Source organism: Pavona decussata, unplaced genomic scaffold, assembly GCF_977016875.1.
Source record: "Pavona decussata unplaced genomic scaffold, jaPavDecu1.1 SCAFFOLD_43, whole genome shotgun sequence".
Lineage (NCBI taxonomy): Eukaryota > Metazoa > Cnidaria > Anthozoa > Scleractinia > Agariciidae > Pavona > Pavona decussata.
Genome location: NW_028145465.1, coordinates 164,869 through 183,727, shown reverse-complemented (window position 1 = coordinate 183,727; position 18,859 = coordinate 164,869). Strand labels below are relative to the sequence as shown.

Genomic DNA, 18,859 nt, shown 5'->3' with positions numbered 1-18,859 from the left:
AAACACAGCTGAACTTGTAGAACAAAACTACACGTGTGAAGGTTTCATACAGAAAGGCACGATGAACAATGGTATATTCATGGTATTTGATTTCACGTGAACACCTCGATCCCCATTGGTCTAATAAGAAAACCGGATGTTGCACAAGGACCGGAATGACCTTTGGGCATTGGGATTTGACAGGTCCTGTCTTGGTAGCATATCACATCACCGGTAATCAAAACCTGAAGCCGTAACTCCATGGTTGTCACATTAACTTTAATTTATAATACTTATAAATTGGCTTTTAAGTAACTTTACGTGACTTTCCAAAAAATGTAAAGTTCAACTTTACGCAAGTTTACGGTGACCCGTAAGTCTTGATAATAACACACTCCTTTACGGAACATTTACGTATTCTGTAAAGCTGAAGTAAAGATAAGATTTACACAGACTTACGCTTATTTACGTATCGTAAATTTGCCCTTTACGAGGCTTTACATTGAGCCGTTTGCCTCGGTAAAGGTTACATTTTACGGACGTTTACTGTTCCATAAAGCAGCTGTAAAGACGTGATTTACGTTCCTTTATGCGTAATTAACAGACTGGTAAAGGTGGCCTTTTTGTAGCTGTACGTAACACCGTAAATGCATTTTAAGGCCGAGACTTGACCAGTGTTTACTGTTTTAGAGAAGTTTATCTTCTTTCACGGACTGTCACAGCAGTATCAGCTAGGGCATTTTAGTTGAAACGGCATGGCATGACTGTTTTTTTTTTTTTTTTTTTTTAATTTGCAAAACACAAAAACTGCTTACATTACTTATGTACAATACAGATCTCTTACACCACTAACATTACAATAACTCTACTTTCAAGAAACAAGTTACATTACTTACATTACAATACTTACTCAACTTAAAATACGGTACCATGGCATGACTGTTGTCAGTGGTTTAACTTCAAGAAGTTACACACCTCTGGCAAGGGTGCAATGAAAGGGCAAGTTGATCCTATTCCCAAACCATCAGTAAAAGGACACAAATTTCATTTTTGTAAGTTTTTTTTATTAATTACTTAACAAAAGTGCGCTTTCAAATACAATCAAAGCTGACAATAATTATTTATAAAAATCAATCGAAGTACAAAAACCGATATAAAGTGATACTGTACTAAGCTACTGAAATTTAACAGCTCACAAAAGTGGAGGCTTCAACACACTTCTTAATAAAAAAAAATTAAATTCGTGGTGTTAAGGACACTTGACCCCTTTTGACAATGACATTATTTACAAGTAACGGTTAAATGTGACTTCTACATTCTATGAAAAATCCCACTGATTTTGATCTTTTACTTTTTACTTGGGAACTCTTTGAGCTGTAACATAATCAAGAAAAGTCCTATCTATTCAATAGTATTTGTTCTCAAGCTATTCGCGAGGTGTTAGAGACACTTTACTCCTTTTGAGAATGGTCCATTATTTACAAGTAACGGTTAAAACTGACTTCTAAATTCCATAAAATATCTCACTAATTTTGATATTTTACTTTTTACTTGCGAACTCTTCGAACTGTAACATAATCAAGAAAAGTCCTATCTATTCAATAGTATTAGTACTCAAGCACTTAAAACTTATTTGACAAAATTCATAACTTTAATTTAAGAAGTTGAAATCTCACCTATTTGTATATTTCAAAATTAAAATAAAGCTTCTTTTAAAAGGGAAAAGAGGAGTCTTTTCCATAATCATCTGGCCCATGTTATTGGAAAGAGTAGTAAATTTATTACAAATTATAATGCTTCAATAACCCTAATAACCACGTTATACACAGCAAAATACTGAGCATATTCACATAAAATGTTGAAACTAGCTGAATATTCAGTTTTCAGTCAACTGAAATAATCTCTCCCTTTAAACAACTTGGGCCAAACTTCTTCATTTGAAAAAAGCAACCAAAACTTATTAACCCTTCTACTTCCAGGAGTGATCAACATGAAATTTCTCCTTACATTATGAATGTATTATCAACCAGAAAGGTGATGAATATAATGAAAATCATCAACTTGGTGACATTGTTTGATGCAACACCAAAGTCTGTGAACTTAAAAAAATATATATGGCAGTCAGTAAGTAGAATTAATATTCAGATCATAGAAGTGAAAGGGTTAAGATCATGGAGGAATATGGATATAAAAACCCTATTGCTGCCTTGTACTACACCCCTTCCTACTGGTGTTGTTCTTTGAACCGCCCACTCATCAAAATTGACTGGAACATCCCGACTGGACATCTCCTCATGAAGCTCCCGAGGAACTAGGGATTGTGCTACCCTTTGTGATAAGCTTTTCTCATACACTGTATCCAGTGCCTTTTTTGCCTTGGTGAGGCGTGTTCTTTCCCAAGATAGGTGCTTGACTTGGTAGCACACCAGTTGACGAGACTCAGAGTCAGACCCACTTTCATACGAGCTCTCGTCGGAGCTGGTGTATTCTGGGGTTGAAACTTCCTGTATTTTTTCCTTTGTTGTTGCCGTCCAGTCTACACACTCTAATGCCGTCAATTTGTGTTCAAGTTTCTGTGGAACAGTTGAAAGGTAACCTTGTTATTCTCACACTAAAAAGTTAACATTCTAAATATCTTCTTTTAAAATATCATAACGGTAACTTTTTTTGCATTGCTAAATAAATATAAAACTGACTTCATTGATCAGATGTGCATGACAGACAAGAAAACCATACAGGTAATACACGAATCTGCCCACTAGTAAAATGTCAAAGATATCTTGTCATTCATGACATATTTACTGGAATAAAGCTAAAGGAAATTTCATCAGGCCTACTAATTAACCCAGCCAGGTTTTTTTTGGACTGTGCACATTTAAAATTAGGCGCAAGTATTTCTGCGCTGTTGAAATTTACCCAATGATAACTGTAACACCTCTTTCAGACAGTGAAGTTTGCCCAAAGCTGGTATTTAGCAACATCCCTACATTTTACAGACTGAGCTAATGTCAAAAATAAAAATGGTGAACAATATTATATTGTCTCTTTTTTGAGCAGATATAAAGATGTCAATTTCTGATGTTAACGAACGTTGTAGCACTAGTACTATCAATGATATATTAGAGAATTAACTCTGCAGTGTTTGTTGTAATGCTAAGGGAAGCCATGAATTTCCACTGTGCATCAGCCCAAGTGAGGAAATTGGAGACCTCACAATGTAAGGGAAAAACTCTTGACCTTGTTGGGAACTGAACCCACAACCTCCAGATTTTATTATCATTGCTCTACTGATCAGCTATGAGGCCAAGTGGGAGCAAGTTGTGAGTAATTATGGTGGAAATCAGGAGGTGATATGGGTTCGATTCCTGACAGGGTCAAAGATAATTTTCCTTGCCTTGTTTGGTCGACTACCATTTCCTTACTACAGCTTATACCCATTGGGAAATTCATGGCTTCCGTTAGCACTAGATACTCCACTGATATCATTTTTTTCTTAAAGCTACACTCAACATAGCATTCATAACTAGACAGGCAACAGTTTTATTTTGTGTTACAAATTAATCTCTTATTACAAATTACACTCTTATGCAAAAGAAATACATGATGGGTACAGGTATTTCAAAGTAAACTTACATCTCTTTTTCGTTCTTTGGTTCCTACAGGTTTGCTTTTATTGTGTTTCTCAGCTGTAGAGTTGATTCTTCTTGTCCTTGCATCAATGAGGAACCTGTGATAGGTCTTACAAGCCTCTGTAAAATGAACAGCAAACAACATGTTTAACCATATGAGCTACCATAAAAAAAGGTATGAAAAAACAAAACCGATAATAACTATGGAAACAAAAAGTTTAAAATGAGAGTTGCATAAAAAGAGAAACAATGCATACATAACAGATGCACTGAGAGAATATACCCTCCAACTACATTTAGCTCTTAAGTTCTGTCAGTAATAATTAACTTTCGAACAAGGCTTCAAAGGGAAAGGGCGTGAATGTACTTGGCTCATTTCTTTTATTTCAGCTCAAATACTTTGCCGTGTTTTAAAAAATAGTAAAGGACTTATTCTTTTGTGTTTATGCCTTTTGCTGAAACACTTTACAGAGATCTAAGCTTTCCCACATGTGATACATTGAGTCTCTACAAATGTAGAAAGAGACCTTATTGATTGGAGCAAACTCCCATGATATAATTGCATTGAAACCTTCAAATCATTATTGTTTTAGAAGCACTGTACTGTAAGGAAAAAAAATTGCCTCTCAGTTGTGTGCAACAGACCATGGGCAGTGCTCTTTTCCACCATAATCACTGTAAATTGACTCTGCAATTTTGATGAACACAGTGTGGGTTCCTTCACTTGCAGTCGTATCACATCCACAACAGAAAAGAAAGCAATCAAAACTTGACAAAGATAAACAAATTATAGATCAGATCTTAACCTTATGATGGGATGATATTGTCTTCCAAAAGCCTCAAACTTACAGCTGCACTCAATTAAAACATACAGTTCCTGTACAATTTGTAGGACGTTCTTGATTTGTTAGAGCAGAAGAAGGCAGGGTAGAGTTTGTGGGCTATGGAAACAACACAATTGCCTGATCTGGGATGAGGCACTAGAATATATATAACAAAATGATGTATTGTGATCAAAGGTCCAAACAGTGTGGCTTAAAAAAAAAACACAAGTCTAGCATGGACCCTAAGAAATAGCAGCTACAAGTTGTATACATGCAGTCCAAGTTTGTGTCATTTTGAAAAAAAATTTTATCATTTAATGTTCTAAAAATAACTTTTTTTTAAAAAGTTACCAAAACATCATGCAGTATTGCATAGTAACTTACCCTTCATCAAGGTCAAATCCAGTAAAATCTCCATTTCCACTGAAGGCTTTGTACATTTTACAGAATTCATTCTAGAGTGTAAAAAAAGGCAGAAAGTAAACCATGTGCAAGCATTATGTCATGAAAAGTTTTGTTTGAAACGTGTATCCACAACAGCAACCAACAGCTCAAAGCCTATTGAGTAATATGATGTAGCTAAATTATCCAGTTGACAAAACCTGATCAATATACATTTACTGTTAACTAAATTCAAATGTCTTATTGCTTCGACTATTAATAATAAATATTGGCTACCATGTCCTAATGGGAACAGTATTTTCTTTCAATCAAATTGAAGCATACGCTGTATGCTGATATTAGATCCTTGCCTTCATTGATTTTTATAACTGTTTACCAGAAAGGAATATTTGCCGGCTTGGAAGATAAAATGTTGTGTAGCACAGCACTGGTTATACATTTACCTGAGAAATCAGACAGATAATTAACTCTACAGTGTAAATCTGGGTGTGGAAAAGAAACTGCTTAATTTACTACTGAGCACTCCCCAGGAACAAAATGTGATTCACATGGGGCAAAAAAAAAAACATTTGATTTGGATGGATTTGAACCCACCAAGACTTTATTCTTTACCTTGTGTGGGCCTATTTCCACACTTGGGCAATCAACTCAGTGGGAAATTAAGTGTTTAGAACTTTTTTTCAGGGATAAAATATAGGGTTCTTCTTAAAATTTGTTTCCAAAATGCACTGGAACAGATCACGAGTTGTTCTTTTCAAGAATTGAGTTGATTTCATTCCTCTCATCATTCTAGAATTATTTGGCAGCTGATTGAAGGTCTTACTGTATTTCATCATTTTTAACAAAAGATTATAAGAGTTTAAAAGTGTTGACGGGCCTGCACGACTCCTGCAGTTCGCTTAAAGATTGGTTTTAAAGCCTTTATAGCGTATCTCTGCTTCATGAGATGTTAATCTTGATCATGAAGGGAAAAACTCAAATATACTGAATGGAGATTTTCTTTATGATCATTCTGAGCCGTTAGGAGAATTTTCTTCATATGCCATTGGATATGCTAGCTCTGTGGCATTTGTTTAGGTTCACCGGCTCGGATTAACTGCAAGATATCAGACAGCGCTAAATAAATGCTATTTATGAAGACATAGGATCCGGGGATTTCTTAACTGACTCGTGATTTCATGCTTATCTGCAGTGAGATTGCAGGCTGTTCGTTTATCACGTATATGAGAGTCTAATAGATCCGTGTCTTTAGGAGACAGCGCTAAATATATGTCATCTATGAAGACATAGGATCCGTGGAATTCGTTACTCGTGATTTCAAGTTGTTGCTATAACCTGCGGTGAGATTGCAGGGTGTTCGTTTATCACGTATATGATATTCTATCAGATCCACGTCTTTACAAAGTTGATTACTGTTGTCTCTCGCTTTCGAGAGCTACGGCATCATGCAGTTGTTTTCAGCTCTGTTGCTCAGTTCGTGACTGAAAGACGAGTATTATGTTCTTGGAGCTGACATGTATCTCCATTGTTTTGTGCGTTAGCTCGCATCCGGCAGATATTCAAAGCTAGGACAGTCAGTAACTGTCATGGGAGTCTCTAGGATGCTTCAGCGATTTCTTCTGACAAGTGTTTAGTGTTGTTTCTCAGGCAAACAAACACAAATTATAGATCAGATCTTAACCTTATGATGGGATGATATTGTCTTCCAAAAGCCTCAAACTTACAGCTGCACTCAATTAAAACATACAGTTCCTGTACAATTTGTAGGACGTTCTTGATTTGTTAGAGCAGAAGAAGGCAGGGTAGAGTTTGTGGGCTATGGAAACAACACAATTGCCTGATCTGGGATGAGGCACTAGAATATATATAACAAAATGATGTATTGTGATCAAAGGTCCAAACAGTGTGGCTTAAAAAAAAAAACACAAGTCTAGCATGGACCCTAAGAAATAGCAGCTACAAGTTGTATACATGCAGTCCAAGTTTGTGTCATTTTGAAAAAAAATTTTATCATTTAATGTTCTAAAAATAACTTTTTTTTAAAAAGTTACCAAAACATCATGCAGTATTGCATAGTAACTTACCCTTCATCAAGGTCAAATCCAGTAAAATCTCCATTTCCACTGAAGGCTTTGTACATTTTACAGAATTCATTCTAGAGTGTAAAAAAAGGCAGAAAGTAAACCATGTGCAAGCATTATGTCATGAAAAGTTTTGTTTGAAACGTGTATCCACAACAGCAACCAACAGCTCAAAGCCTATTGAGTAATATGATGTAGCTAAATTATCCAGTTGACAAAACCTGATCAATATACATTTACTGTTAACTAAATTCAAATGTCTTATTGCTTCGACTATTAATAATAAATATTGGCTACCATGTCCTAATGGGAACAGTATTTTCTTTCAATCAAATTGAAGCATACGCTGTATGCTGATATTAGATCCTTGCCTTCATTGATTTTTATAACTGTTTACCAGAAAGGAATATTTGCCGGCTTGGAAGATAAAATGTTGTGTAGCACAGCACTGGTTATACATTTACCTGAGAAATCAGACAGATAATTAACTCTACAGTGTAAATCTGGGTGTGGAAAAGAAACTGCTTAATTTACTACTGAGCACTCCCCAGGAACAAAATGTGATTCACATGGGGCAAAAAAAAAAACATTTGATTTGGATGGATTTGAACCCACCAAGACTTTATTCTTTACCTTGTGTGGGCCTATTTCCACACTTGGGCAATCAACTCAGTGGGAAATTAAGTGTTTAGAACTTTTTTTCAGGGATAAAATATAGGGTTCTTCTTAAAATTTGTTTCCAAAATGCACTGGAACAGATCACGAGTTGTTCTTTTCAAGAATTGAGTTGATTTCATTCCTCTCATCATTCTAGAATTATTTGGCAGCTGATTGAAGGTCTTACTGTATTTCATCATTTTTAACAAAAGATTATAAGAGTTTAAAAGTGTTGACGGGCCTGCACGACTCCTGCAGTTCGCTTAAAGATTGGTTTTAAAGCCTTTATAGCGTATCTCTGCTTCATGAGATGTTAATCTTGATCATGAAGGGAAAAACTCAAATATACTGAATGGAGATTTTCTTTATGATCATTCTGAGCCGTTAGGAGAATTTTCTTCATATGCCATTGGATATGCTAGCTCTGTGGCATTTGTTTAGGTTCACCGGCTCGGATTAACTGCAAGATATCAGACAGCGCTAAATAAATGCTATTTATGAAGACATAGGATCCGGGGATTTCTTAACTGACTCGTGATTTCATGCTTATCTGCAGTGAGATTGCAGGCTGTTCGTTTATCACGTATATGAGAGTCTAATAGATCCGTGTCTTTAGGAGACAGCGCTAAATATATGTCATCTATGAAGACATAGGATCCGTGGAATTCGTTACTCGTGATTTCAAGTTGTTGCTATAACCTGCGGTGAGATTGCAGGGTGTTCGTTTATCACGTATATGATATTCTATCAGATCCACGTCTTTACAAAGTTGATTACTGTTGTCTCTCGCTTTCGAGAGCTACGGCATCATGCAGTTGTTTTCAGCTCTGTTGCTCAGTTCGTGACTGAAAGACGAGTATTATGTTCTTGGAGCTGACATGTATCTCCATTGTTTTGTGCGTTAGCTCGCATCCGGCAGATATTCAAAGCTAGGACAGTCAGTAACTGTCATGGGAGTCTCTAGGATGCTTCAGCGATTTCTTCTGACAAGTGTTTAGTGTTGTTTCTCAGGCAAACAAACACAAATTATAGATCAGATCTTAACCTTATGATGGGATGATATTGTCTTCCAAAAGCCTCAAACTTACAGCTGCACTCAATTAAAACATACAGTTCCTGTACAATTTGTAGGACGTTCTTGATTTGTTAGAGCAGAAGAAGGCAGGGTAGAGTTTGTGGGCTATGGAAACAACACAATTGCCTGATCTGGGATGAGGCACTAGAATATATATAACAAAATGATGTATTGTGATCAAAGGTCCAAACAGTGTGGCTTAAAAAAAAAACACAAGTCTAGCATGGACCCTAAGAAATAGCAGCTACAAGTTGTATACATGCAGTCCAAGTTTGTGTCATTTTGAAAAAAAATTTTATCATTTAATGTTCTAAAAATAACTTTTTTTTAAAAAGTTACCAAAACATCATGCAGTATTGCATAGTAACTTACCCTTCATCAAGGTCAAATCCAGTAAAATCTCCATTTCCACTGAAGGCTTTGTACATTTTACAGAATTCATTCTAGAGTGTAAAAAAAGGCAGAAAGTAAACCATGTGCAAGCATTATGTCATGAAAAGTTTTGTTTGAAACGTGTATCCACAACAGCAACCAACAGCTCAAAGCCTATTGAGTAATATGATGTAGCTAAATTATCCAGTTGACAAAACCTGATCAATATACATTTACTGTTAACTAAATTCAAATGTCTTATTGCTTCGACTATTAATAATAAATATTGGCTACCATGTCCTAATGGGAACAGTATTTTCTTTCAATCAAATTGAAGCATACGCTGTATGCTGATATTAGATCCTTGCCTTCATTGATTTTTATAACTGTTTACCAGAAAGGAATATTTGCCGGCTTGGAAGATAAAATGTTGTGTAGCACAGCACTGGTTATACATTTACCTGAGAAATCAGACAGATAATTAACTCTACAGTGTAAATCTGGGTGTGGAAAAGAAACTGCTTAATTTACTACTGAGCACTCCCCAGGAACAAAATGTGATTCACATGGGGCAAAAAAAAAAAACATTTGATTTGGATGGATTTGAACCCACCAAGACTTTATTCTTTACCTTGTGTGGGCCTATTTCCACACTTGGGCAATCAACTCAGTGGGAAATTAAGTGTTTAGAACTTTTTTTCAGGGATAAAATATAGGGTTCTTCTTAAAATTTGTTTCCAAAATGCACTGGAACAGATCACGAGTTGTTCTTTTCAAGAATTGAGTTGATTTCATTCCTCTCATCATTCTAGAATTATTTGGCAGCTGATTGAAGGTCTTACTGTATTTCATCATTTTTAACAAAAGATTATAAGCTGTAAATAAATTTAAGTGCTAGCATCTCGAGAGTTTCTCCAAATTCCGGTTGCAAGGAAATCCAAAAGAATGGCTAATGCTTAAAACATCACGCTCAAATCTCTTTATCAATAATTTTGTAACTCTGTTGATGAAACCAAACATTTGTTTCCCCTCCCCACTAACACAGCACCACAGTTTTTTTACGGCGGGTCTAAAACGCAGGTCACAGGCTGCAGGCACAACCCTAACCCTAACCTTGGGTTAAATTAGGGTTTAGGGTTAGGGTTGTACATACCTGTAACCTGTTACCTGTGTCTTAGACCCCTCGGTTTCTTTAGAAACCTACCCCCTAACTTAAGGCGTGTTTGATTTACCCTATTCTCGCAAGATTTTCACTCAGCCCCATACAGAAATTATGTAAGGGATTTGCGTCTCAAACTCAATTCATGCTCGTTCTTTGTATGAGAGGGTTAGTATGACAGTGCTGCATGCATAATAAATGTATGGGGCTGTGCAGAAATCTTTCACAAAATCGCACTGAAGTTATGCACTTATCAATTGAAATCCCGACCCCCCCAACCCCGGGCCAAGGTGGGGGAATGTGGGGGATTTTTATGGTATTTGAAGGCACGGTTCGCCCGTGGGGGTGGGGGATTTCTCAGGATTTGCTTTACACATTCACCGAGGTCGGGGAGCGAGGTGGGGATTGGACTCATGCCTAGTTTCCTCACAGTAATTTCTTCACATGGTCACTGGTGTCGCTCGCTGGATTTCGATGAGCCGCGCTTTGCAGTTTTGTTTCGACATCTGGTTTTGAAAGGTAAGTTTCCAAATTATTATTTTTTTTTTTTTTTTTTGTATTTTATTGATTTTTTTTTATTAATTAAAGTTGTTTACAAGAATTGATTCAGACAAAGCGGTTGTATATAGCTAATTACAAAGGTTTTATAATTAAAATACAAACAGTAGGAAATTAATAGATGAGACAATAAATACCAAAAAAATAATAATAATAATAAATAAATAAATAAACTACAAGCTACCAGATGAACTACAATTATTTGAGTAGAAACTTTTTCCACTTAGCGTCGTGAAAAGCACGTTTACCATTTGATTCAGCAATCGTCGTTTCAATTTGATATATTAGGGATACTTTTGCAAGATAGGTTCTTAGTGAAGGCGGGTAGCCTTTATTGCGACAAGAGTAAATATGCTGTTTCGCCAGAATCAAGAAATGATTAAGAAGATGAAAGTCTACTTGCCTTTTCCAGATTCCAAAAATTTTGTCAATCTCTGATAACGCTTCCACTTTGATATCTATCATATTGAGCCATTTAATTAAATCCTGCCAAAACTTGTTCGAGTAATCACATTCTATTAAGATGTGTTCAATGGTTTCACTTTCTCTTTTGCAAAATGTACATAGACACGAAGATACCAGGCCGATTTTATGGAGAAATTCATTCGTCGCTAAATACCTATGTAACACCTTAAACTGGAATTCACGTGATTTGGAGTCTACAGTCACTCTAAAGGGAATACAATATATCTCTTGCCAATCTAGTTGATAATTATATTTTTCCGAGTATTTTGACTGCGCGGTTGGTATAATCTCGACCTTTGAGCGGGCTTCTTTGTTAATATTTTTCGAGATAGCTTTATCGAGACGAATATTGTGACCATTCAAATGTAACTGAGCAATATTGGGAACCGAAGAATTGGATTCATAGTTATTGCATATTTTTAAATGATGTCGCCACTGTGTTGGTATTGCGTCTATAATCGCCATAAGCTGAAACTTTTCTTTAGGTGTAAATGACGCACTAGCCATAATTTGAAAGCCTGTGATAACATCATTCCCATCAGTCTTAAGATCCTCCAGTGTAATTATTCCTTTTTCAAACAATGCCTCGCAGAAAACAGACTTGCCTTGTATACAGATAAACTTATTATTCCAAATAACTGTGTTGTGTATCTCTTGGCACAATGCTTGTTCTGTTAACTTATTTGCGACTGAATATTCTTAGAAACATCGGAAACACTCTTCATAATATTTGGGTAATTGAATACATAATTTCTTTAGATCAAATGCACAACGCAAAATCAATTTCGATCCCACATTCTTCATATAATGGGATAGGATAATCTTCCAATTACTTTGTTGATTCTCAGCAAATTTCTTACAACACATGATCCTTTGACTCTTTATTATTGATTCTAGATGGGGTGCTTTCAGTCCACCTTTATCCAAGTCAGATATGAGAGATAAACGTTTGACTTTGTCTTTCCCTTTCCAAATAAATTTAAAAAGTAATTTGTTGACCTCTGTCACGATATCTTTTTGCACGCAAATTAAACCGGCACGATACATGAATATCGGTATCACAAATGTCTTTACAATCTGAATCCTCCCTAAAATAGTTAGATCTCTCCACTTCCACATTTGTAACTTCTCTTTGATTGATCTTAAAATCTCATCAAATTTAAATTTTTCCTCTGACTATCATTATATGTAAAATACACACCTAAAATTTTAATCGTGTGCTTCACGCATATGTTTTTGGAGGAAATGACGGTTGCGGCCATAGAGGAGACATGATTACCTAAAAACATACATTCAGTTTTCTCGAAATTTATTTCGAGTCCAGAACACTTATTGAACAGATCAGCAGTATGAAGAAGAACTTCAAGAGATCTGATATTTCTCAGAAAAGCTGTGACGTCATCAGCAAACATTTCTAATTTAATTTCTTCCTTGCCTACTAGAATTCCTTGAATGTTTTTATTTCCACGCACGGTGATGGCAAGGGTTTCCAAACAGATAATGAACAAGTATGGTGATAGAGGATCGCCCTGTCTAACACCTCTACGTATGTTGAAAGGGCCTGTCGAAAAACCATTATTCATGACCGAACTAGTTATATTTTGATAGAAGGTCCTAATCCACCGCATGAAAGTAGGACCAAAGTTAAAAGCGGATAGCGTCTCTAACATAAAATTCCTATTAATCGAGTCAAAAGCTTTTTTAAAATCTATTGCTACCATTAAGCTTTGGATCTTTTCTCTTTCTGTAAATTCTAAAATATCATCTATTGCTCTTACTGCATCAAATATAGACTTTCCTTTTACATATGCATTTTGATTGTAGTGTACTATATCGGGTATCACCTTTTGAAGTCTCCTTGCAATTGCTTTTGATCCGATCTTTGTGTCTAAGTTTATAAGTGAAATCGGTCTCCAATTTGAAATTTGTCTCCTGTCTTTTCCTTTCTTTTCTATAAGTGTTATAATCGCTTGCTTTTGTGAATTCGATAACTCGCCATAGTCAAAGGCACAATTTAGACTTTCTACTAATAACTTACCTAAGATACCCCAAAATGTTTTATAAAATTCTACAGTAAGTCCATCATTGCCTGGTGATTTATTTTCTTTGAAAGACTGAAGACTTTGAAGACATTCTTCCACTGTTAGTTTGCCCTCACACGTAGCTGCTTTCTCTGACGATAGTTTAGGGATTTCAGGATGTCGGAGGAATAAATTTGCACAGTCTGGCACGTTACCCTCACTATCGTACAAAACAGTGTAAAAATCTTCGAGTTCGTTCATAATTATCTTAGGATCTGAGCTTAAAGTTCCGTTTTTAGTAAATATTTTGCGAACACAGCTTTTAGCTTTTTTGTGAGATTCTAGACTTAAGAAGTACTTAGTGTTTTTTTCCCCCTTCTCATACCAAGACGCTCTAGATCGAATGATAGCACCCTTTGAGAGATAATCAAAATGCGCGTCGTACTTACTTTTGAGAATTTCAAGCTGCTCAAAATTTTCTGTTGACGGATCGGCAGCGCACTTTTTCTGATAAAATGTAAGAGACGTTTCAATTTCAAGTATTTTTGCTTTTCTTAACCGTGCTTTTTCTTTACTGTATTTCAAAGATACTTGTCTAATTCTATATTTTATTAGATCCCAAAGCACTCTTTTATCATTTACATCTTTGAACTCCTCAATCCAAGCTGGGACGCTGTCCGTAATAAGTTTTATGTACTCTTCGTCCTTAGTTAAGTTAGAATTAAATTTCCAGTGGGACGGACCGTGTCTCTGTTCTTCAATTCCATTGAAAAGTAGTGTAATTGCTGAATGATCTGATTTTATAGAGGGTATAATTTTAACTTGTTCAACTTCATCTTGACAGATGTCACTAATCAGCCAAAAATCAAGTCTTCTTTGGATCAAAGGTCTTGTTTGCTTCCAAGTAAATAGTCTTCCATCCGGATTTCTTATTCTCCAGATATCAACGAGGTCCATATCGAAACAAATTTCTTCAAGTACCTTAACCGACTCTTTTTGGGCTGGCGACCCACCCAGACAATCCAAATTAGAATCAAAAGTGACATTGAAATCGCCTCCAATGACAACTTTTTGCTCAGGGCTTGAGATTATACCATCCAACCTCTCCTGTAAATCTTTAAAATATGTGCACTGATCACGCACTTTATTTGGTGCATAAATATTGGCAAAAATATATTTAACTCCTTGCACAGTCGCATTTAAAATAATAAATCTCCCAGCTGGATCACATAGGCACGATTCATCTTCAAAATCTAAATCTTTCCTTATGAGTGTCATCACACCACAGCTGTGGTTTGTTCCGTGCGCGAAAAACATTTTCCCACTCCACTGAGTTCTCCATATATTCTCAATGTCTTTCGAGCTATATGTTTCTTGAAGGAAAATTATATCCGCTTTTTGTTTTTTTAACCAGACAAACAAAGCTCTCCTTTTTTCCGGCGATCGAATTCCACGAACGTTAAGTGAAAGAAGTTTAAAATTTACATTCTCCTTGCTGCTTGCAAATATATAATCAATGTGTCATAAAAACAAATTATTTTCAAAACGGTAGCTTCATGATAACCGCCTTTACACCAAACACGGAAACAATAGGACACATACATACAAAACCAATACACACTCACACCCACACAAAAGAATAATAATGAGGTTCTAAAAGGGTCTTGAGATTTAAACCTAAATAAGACCCTGGAGACTTTGGACTTATAACAATACCAGGTACGAAAAGAAACCGTGGCGAACTTAACTGTTTGAATATGCTAAATACGTGTTTAAATGGTATGCAAATTTTATCACAACTCTGATTTTCACCGAGCACAAGCGCCGTACTGATAAAGTAAATAAAGGTACACAAAATATTGCATCGGTAGAACATTCTTAAAACTGATTAGAAAGGTAGAAAAAAAAAAAAAAAAAAAAAAAAAAAAAAAAAAAAAAAACAACAACAACAACAAAAAACTTTAAGTAAATTTAGTGGTGCTTGAGAAAGCATAATCGATATTTAGCTTTACAAAGACAAAATATAGCTAGTTGCCACGACGATTTTTTTACCATAACAAAAAAGAAAGTGGCTGATCAGTTGTTACTACCATCTTGATGTGCTACAAGATATTCCGGCAAAGTGTTCACCGCGTATTTACTACTGTTAATAATCAGATTTTTACCTTTAATAAACACTTTTTCAATGTTCAACTCCTTTGCTTTCCTGTAGGCAACTCGAAGTTTGGCTCGTTCTCTTGCCGATTCAGGTGAGAGATCTTTATCAATTGACACGGTGGCGAAGCGCGAACTTTTGCGAAGCTCTTTCCTCTTGAACCAAATTGACTCGGAATCCATGCGAGAGACAAAACGTGCCAATATCGGTCTCGGGCGAGGCTCTCCTTCTGATGTCGAGGAAGCTCCAGAGTTAGTATTGAGCTTTCCTGTACGGTGGATGGCATGAAATTTGATGTCCGAAGGTGCACCTAGATCGGATAAGACTTGCTTCACCTTTTGAATGCATTCCTCGTTCGTCTCCTGAGCGCTTTCTGGGATATTGTAGAAGCGCAAATTTTCTCTTCTGGAGTAGTCTTCTTGCTTCACCATTCGAACTCTTACGGCTTCCAAATCCTCCTTTAACTTCGCATTCTCTTCTGTGGTACTGTCGAGTTGCTGTTGTAGGGTTTTATTCTTTTCTTGTAGCAAAGTGACCTCCTCCCAAACTGCGTTTAAGGACTTTGTAGCCTCGTTTAGATCCTCTCTGACAGATTTTATGTCGTTTTTAAGTTCAAGTTTTAGGGCTGCAATTTCTTCATTAATCTTGGTGAAGCCGTTCTCAATTCTATCCTGAATACTTATAAGTTTCTCAATTATTTGCGAGTCGTCCACTACTTCTCCAGTTGACGAATTTGAGCTTCGCAAACGCTTTTTCTCTTTGGCTTTTGACGTTTTTGACATACTTCTAGTCCAATAAATTGTAAACTGCCGTTACTAATCTACTCAAGCTCACCGCATACCAATTCAATAAGGTTAAACAGATAAGGACGCCCAAGTTTTACGGAGCTAGCTCTTTCGTGCCCTGGCCGCCATGACAGTCAGCCCCAGTCTCCCCCAAATTATTATTATTATTTTTTTTTTTTTTTTTTTTTTTTTTTTTTTTATTTTTTTTCATTTTTATTTTTCGACATCAATGATGTCTTCTCTCTATGGAACGTAAGCAAAAATGAAATCCAAACTTTTATAGAGCTAGCCAACAACTATCATGCGACCATAAAATTCATGGCTGAAATTTCAGATATTGATATCACTTTCTTTGACACATGTACAGTATATACAAGGGCGCAAGATTCAAAAAAGAATCAAAACTTGACGCACTTCAAACCGACAGAAATGTTCCAGTACACGTATTTTTCTTCCTGCCACCCTCCAGGCATCAGGAAAGGCTTTATCAAAGGCGAAGCCTTAAGACTTCTCAGAACAAACTCTTTAAAAACAAAATTTGAAGAAAACATCACTCTATTCAAACAGAGACTATGCAACAGAGGTTACCCCGATAACCTTATAGATGACACTCCCTCAGAAGTCAATTTCAGTAAAAGAATGTCGGCACTACAAGACAAACAAAAAACGCGCCAAAACAATTTGCTGTTTGTTACGGAATATCGCCCATCTATGCCTAACCTAACAACCATTCTGATGAGTAAATGGCATTTGATAGAAAACCAGCCTCTGCTAAGAGAGATCTACAAAGATATTCCCCTACTTTCGTAAAGAAACTTAGGGAAATCTTTGAAAGACGTACTCATAAGAGCAAAGCTTTGAAGGTCATGTACTTCTTATCTCGGTCAATAGGAGTCGTGTTTGGCCTGTCTTCATTATTTTACTAGAAATACGTGACTCGCAAAACCTCGCGAAGCTGGGGCTGGGTGGAAAGCCCTCTTTCGTGTTGTAGCATCAAATGAGGAGATTAAAAGGTTTCTGAACATAGCAACTATTTTGATGAGCATGGTCTTTTCGTAGTTCCACAGGCTAGTTTGCGGTTAAAAATCTATTTCTGACGCGATGAAATGTACAACGGGCGTGCAGCGCTGTCGTGTTCGATGAATTTATTTCCCACGGAAAATTATTTTACCGCGGCCACAAAACGTGTAATTTCTTCAATGCAATCTTTCACAAAAAAAGATTTCTAAAAGAAAGGGAAAAGATTGTGGAGAGATAGTTCTGTATCCAGTGAATATTGATGAACATTGCAGTTGAAATTTGATCATGCACGCATATTTTTTCCGATGTATGCAAATTTTTTTCAGACGACGCCAGACAGTCTGACGTCATTCAAGTGCGGACACCTTCAAAAAAACATATATATATAAATATATTTTTCGCTCGAATTCGCGCGGCTTAGCTCCGCTCGGGCCGGCTCGGCCCGACAAATTTATTAACCTCGCTTCGCGAGGAAATATATTTTTCGCTCGAATTCGCGAGGCTTAGCTCCGCTCGGGCCGGCTCGGCCCGACAAATTTCTTAACCTCGCTTTGCGAGGAACCAACATAGGTTTCCCCACCAAGGTGGAGGTTTTACCAGTCAATATACCCCAGTAGGGTGGGGGTTTGTTAAGATTTGTAATGATGTCAAGTCAAATCCCCACCTTGGCCTGGGGTGGGGGGGCCCGGGGGTCGGGATTTCAATTGATAAGTGCATTAAGCTTATCATGTGTCAGGGAAAGTTTGCGAATACGTCTTCCCAAATTTACTTAGAATGAGAAATCTTACAGATTTTCCGCTAATTCCGGAATACATGTACGGTCAATCAAACGCAACCTTTTAATAATAGTTACAAATTCAAAGCTTACTGATGTTTATATGCATATGGAGTCGAATTCAAAACTTCACTTCGCTCACCTTCAACATCAATGAGACATCAGCGATTTAAGACATGCGTTTCAGTCAAAATTTAAGTTTACTTTTAGCTTCATTACTGGTTTTCATACTATAGCAATGGTACATACAGCCACAAGCTTAATAATAGGTGAGAACATTTTTGCATTTTTAAGCTTATAAGTGGCAAAATCCTTCTTCAATCGATCCTGACTGCCGTAAGACGAATAAAAATAAAGCAAGATCTTACCCTTCATTTGCTTGGAACCTTTGCAAAATGGCTGGTGTTCCTTTTTCTTTTTCTAGATGCATCAGCGTTGTTCACCTTTTCACAAAGCTCATCTACTCTGCTGACCAGTTGTTCCAGCCTTCTGTTTACTTCATCTTCCTTATCTGCTCTCTCGGCAACCTGCGCGCGTAAACCTCTAGTTTCTTTTATGGTATCTTGCAGCAGCAACACATGACTGTCCGAGAGCGAGACTTCTTGGCCGCGATTGATGGCAGACATGGTTTTCTACTGTAAAGTGGCTAGTGCAGCGAAATCTCAAAACTCCCGCCACTTGCGAATGTGACAAACTTTTTGACAAGGGAAGCTTTGATAACAACACCATGTGATCATCCTTCTATTGTGTATCTCATGATGACGAGGCTGTTACCTGGGAAACAGCGCGGTGAAACTCGTTCCCAGCAATAGTAGAGTGCTTTTAGCTTAGTGAAAACTGAAAAACCGCTCTGAGCAGAATTCGCCGATTCTTGATTTCGCAGTGGTTGTGGCTACGATTCC

At 36.7% G+C, this 18,859-nt stretch overlaps 2 protein-coding genes across 4 annotated transcripts in view; both read right to left on the bottom strand.

Annotated features, from left to right (window-relative positions):
• Positions 1-18,859, bottom strand: part of LOC146482798 (uncharacterized) — a 123,737-nt gene that overhangs the window by 40,647 nt on the left and 64,231 nt on the right. The gene's annotated exons all lie outside the window — the stretch shown is intronic.
• On the bottom strand, positions 1,022-18,591 carry LOC146482802 (uncharacterized). Of its 3 annotated transcripts, XM_085106716.1 has the most exons (4): positions 18,326-18,591; positions 9,020-9,090; positions 3,613-3,728; positions 1,022-2,552 (listed from the first exon to the last, which is right to left on the bottom strand). In XM_085106716.1, exons 1-4 carry the CDS (start codon positions 18,385-18,387, stop codon positions 2,121-2,123), a joined length of 681 nt encoding a protein of 226 aa, XP_084962842.1. In that variant the 5' UTR covers positions 18,388-18,591; the 3' UTR covers positions 1,022-2,120. The 3 variants fall into 3 exon arrangements, with proteins under 3 accessions (XP_084962842.1, XP_084962843.1, XP_084962844.1); XM_085106717.1 differs by lacking the exons at positions 9,020-9,090; positions 18,326-18,591 and adding an exon at positions 4,817-5,645; XM_085106718.1 differs by lacking the exons at positions 9,020-9,090; positions 18,326-18,591 and adding an exon at positions 4,254-4,813.